Source organism: Orycteropus afer, unplaced genomic scaffold, assembly GCF_000298275.1.
Source record: "Orycteropus afer afer isolate SDZICR_OR568_19922 unplaced genomic scaffold, OryAfe1.0 scaffold00310, whole genome shotgun sequence".
Lineage (NCBI taxonomy): Eukaryota > Metazoa > Chordata > Mammalia > Tubulidentata > Orycteropodidae > Orycteropus > Orycteropus afer.
In genome coordinates, this window is record NW_006921897.1 from 1,342,768 (window position 1) to 1,347,251 (window position 4,484).

Sequence of the window (4,484 nt, forward strand, 5' to 3'; positions counted from 1 at the left end):
TCCTCGGAAGGAAGATGGGGCAATCTACTTCCGCAGTGATACTGCCTCGGCAACCCAAGGAGGGGTCGCTATGAGTCGGGTCTGACTCCACGGCACACAATAACAACAACAACTGCCATGTCAACATTTTTTTTACGTGTACAATAAGTCAGTGTCATTAGTTGTGCAACCATCACCACTATCTGGTTCCATATTTTCCCACAGCAGTTCCCACATGCTCAGGGCCTCCTAGGCACTGACACACACGCCCTGTGATCTAGGATAAGGATGGCCCTGCAGGGGGTACATTCAGAAGTCACCAGGTTGGGATGACGGTGAGGCAATAACACAAGGTCATGCATGTACAAAGGTTACATCCTGTCTTTGTGTAAAAGTTTGATGTTTCCTTTATCATGGAATTATTGGCATTACTTTTGATTTTTAAAAAATAGTGTATTACAATATTATTGATCATGATTATTGAGCTTTGTGGCACCCCTTAAATTTGGTGCAAGAGGCCCGTGTCTCACTCAGGCTCACCCTGGCCAGGGCAAGAAAAACAGCAACAGAGACAGCGAGGTTAACAGCAAATCCCTGTCTGAAGCAAGAAACGGGGAAACATCTATTATGCACAATTTAAGTAAAAACTGTACCCCAGAGTTTGTGAACGAAATGAATGATTTCTAACACACTGCAGTCATCCACCCACGGCCATCGAGTCAACTCTGACACATAGCGACCCTCCATAAATGATATCAGTCACAGGAACTTACAAATGCAATAAAATCGTATCAATCTATATGAAAGCAGAAAAAAACAGTAAAATGTTTCTGTATCCATTGTGAATATGAAGTGAATGTTCAAATGAATTTGGAAGCTATTTCTAAAACATTGCTTTTAAGATTTTTGTTTATCATCTATCCATCACTTGGGGAAACTGATTTTTAGGCATTCACAGGTAAATTCCCTTACTTTACATGCACCACTCAAATTAAGATCAACTTACTCAGAAAGCAGTAACATTTATGATAATTATAAGGTGTTTGAGGCACAAGATTATTTAGAGTTTCAGGGTAAAAGGGGGTTATGTTTTCCAATGACTATTTCATTGTGTTCCATTCAGTGCCCCAATGCATGTTTTCAAAGACAGCTACACTTATAGGACATGCTCTTTAATTTCCTTACTGTTTGTTTTGTTGTTGTAGTTGGGTACTGTCAAGTCCATTTCAACTCTTAAGGACCCTGTCAAAACCCAAATGCACTATCGTCCAGTCAATTCTGACTCATAGACATTGGGTTTCCAAGGCAGTCAATCTGTACAGAAGTGGATTGCTTATCCTCCTCCCACAGAGCGGCTGGTGTGTTTGAACCAACCTTCTGGTTAGCAGTCAAATGCCTTAGGCACTGTGCCACCAGAGCTCCTTTAGGGAGGGAGAGAGAGTGTAAAACTGCCCCATAGGGTTTTTAAGGCTGAAATATTTAGGGAAACAGACTGCCACATCTTTCTCCAATGGGGTCACTGGAGGGTTGGAATGGACAACCTTCAGTTTAGCAGCTAAACTCTTATCCATTGTGTAATCGCAACTCCTTTTCATTTTAGTTTTTTTTTTTTTTTTTAGGATTTGGGTGAAGATTTACAGAGTAAATTCACTTTTCATACAGCAGTTCACATATACTTTGTCTCATGTCATTGACCAAAATTTACAATGCAGCAGCTCCCCTCCCACTTCCTCCCCATAGTCACCTCCTCCCAGTGTCCATCCCTTCATACTCTTCGAGAGGCCCATTTTCTGCCAACCCTGTATATGATCTTGGATACACTCTCCATTTAGACATACATAATTGTTTAGCTTGTTCACCCATCTATCCGTCCCTATACCCATATTTGCTTTCTCCTTTTCATTTTAGAAATAAGGAAATAGACTTAGAAAAAGGTCCTTACAACCCAAACCCCTTCATAATACCGCCTCCAGCCTCATTTCCAGGCTGGGTTAACCCTCCAGGCATTCTTCATTTGGGCCCTAGGGAAATTAAGTTTCTTAGTCAAGCTGTTTTAAGTCTCTGTACCTTTATGCACAATGATTTTCATGTTTGCGATATAATGCCCTTTCCCGACTTACTGTGTTCAGGGAATTCCTACTCGTTGTGAATGCAAACACACACCGTGCCTCAAGGTCCTTCTCCTCCAGAAGCCCCACTCAGAACAGATGCTCCTTTGCTGTGTTCCTGCAGCACTGTACCCCGTGACATGACAGCCTCTTGACACTACACACTCACACTGCCTAGTGATTGTTGACTCACATGTCTGACTCCCCATTAGACTTCACAGTCCTTGAAGGCAGGGACTATGCATGCATTAAGGCTCAGTGCCTAACACCAAGCTTCCTGTCTCATAAAGACACTCAACACCGTTTTGGTTGAGTCATCCTTGTTACCTCTCTTGCCCTCATGCCCCATATCCTATGGGATCATTAAGTCCTGTCTGTTCAACCATCAAGGTATTTCCCAAACCTGGCCCTGTTCTACATCTTCACCACCACCACCCTGTTCCAAGCCACCAGCCTCTCTCAGCTGGGCTATTGTATCAGCCTTCTAATTGCTCTTTGCTTTTTTCCACTTGTGCCTTTCCAATCTAGTCCCCAAACTACAGCCAGAATGGACCTTAAAACATGCAGCTCTCATCTTTGCTTCTGAACACTTTAAAGAGGTCTTTTGCAGCATATTTGCCCAATGCAGTATGTCACTGGATTGCCTGACTGCCGCTTCCATACACAGTTGATTGTGGATTCAAGTAAAAGGAAATCCTTGACAACTTCACTCTTTTCTCCGTTTACTATGATGTTGCTTATTGGTCCAGTTGTAAGGATTTTCATTTTCTTTATGTTGAGGTATAATCCATACTGAAAGCTGTAGTCTTTTTTCTTTCTCAAATTTTTTTATTGTGATTTGGGTGAAAGTTTACAGAGCAAATTCACTTTCCATACAGCAGTTCACATACATTTTGACTCATGACATTGACCACAATTCACCACAATGCAACAGCTCCCCTCCCACTTCCTCCCAACAGTCACCTCTTCCCTGTGTCCATCCCTCTATGCATCCCTGCCCCTTGACCTATATCCCTGTGCATAAACAGCCCTTCTTTCTCCCATGATTGTTCTCTCCAAGGAGTGTATCTACCTCAGGTACATGCTCAACTCCTGTTGAAGGCTGTACTCTTTAAGTGCCTCAAGTCCTCCTCCATTTCAGCAACAAAGGCTGTATCATCTGCATATCACAGGTTGTTAATGAATCTTCCTCCAATCCTGATGCCATTCTTCTTCATATAGTCCAGCATCAAGGATTATTGTTCAGCATATAGATTTGTCTTAGTTCTCTAGTGATCCTATAACATAAATACCACAAGTAGATGGCTTTAACAAGCCAAAATTGATTCCCTCACAGTTTAGGAGGCTAGAAGTTCAAATTCAAGGCGCCAGCTCTAGGGGAAGGCTTTCTCTCCCTGTCGGCTCTGGGGCTCTGTCTGGCCTTGTCTCCTCTTAACTTCTGTGGGTCCAGCATCCCTTGGAGATCTCCATGTGTCTTGGCATGTCTTCCCCTGGGTCTAGGAGGTTCTCAGTGCAGGGCCCCTGGGTCCAAAGGACACACTCTGTTCCTGGCTCTTCTTTTTTGGTGTTACTGAGGTCCCTCTTTCTCTGCTCACTTCTCTATCCTTCTTGTAGTTGGTTTCCATGGAATGTTGCCTTTTCTCACATCCCCCCTTCCTCACTAAGCACTGCTGAAATATCTGAAGTGTGGCATGGGCATAATTGCAAGTTTTTTGCTTTACATACTTTGCACAAGATTATCAGAATAAATGCTCTGGTGGCGCAGCGCCTAAGGCATTTGACTGCTAACCAGAAGGCTGGCGGTTCAAACCCACCAGTCTCTCCTTGGAAGGAAGGTTGGGCAATCTACTTCCATAGTGATACCGCGTTGCAAACCCAAGGAGGGGTCACTATGAGTCAGATCCGACTCCACGGCAGTGAGTCTGGGTTTTTTTTAGCCCCTTTGGAGGGATGCACTGTGCTTTCATCATCTGCACAGAACCTCCTAAACACACACACTTCTCCAAAGAAAAGGCTGCCCTTGTTCATATACTAAAACTAGGACAAGCAGAGGACTGGATGAACAAAGGAAGACAGGAGCAGGTACCAAGCAAAGGGTGGCGTGGTTCTGCTGCTTTAAGGGCCCAGGCTTCAGAGCTCTGAAATGAGTCAGCTCCTTAAACATGATGTGTTGGTGCAGCCCTCATTAGCATCCTACTTCCCAAGTAGAATTCATTATGATAATTATTTTTTTAATGGAATGAACCCATGTTGTTGTTGTTGTTGTTGTTAAGTGCCATCAAGTCATTTCCGACTCCTAGCAACCCCATGCACAGCAGAACGAAACACTGCCCGATCCCGCGCCAGCCCCACAATCCCTGCTATACTTGAGCCCATCATCGCAGCCACCATGTCAAT

General features: G+C 43.8%; 1 protein-coding gene across 1 annotated transcript in view; it reads right to left on the minus strand.

The window, feature by feature from the left end:
• LOC103206280 (UPF0472 protein C16orf72 homolog) overlaps nucleotides 1-2,068 on the minus strand; it is a 97,448-nt gene extending 95,380 nt beyond the window's left edge. The window contains exon 1 of the mRNA XM_007951725.1: nucleotides 2,047-2,068. Within this exon, the coding sequence (XP_007949916.1) occupies nucleotides 2,047-2,068 (22 nt within the window). The remainder of the gene's footprint in view (nucleotides 1-2,046) is intronic.
• Between the last annotated feature and the right edge of the window lie 2,416 nt (nucleotides 2,069-4,484).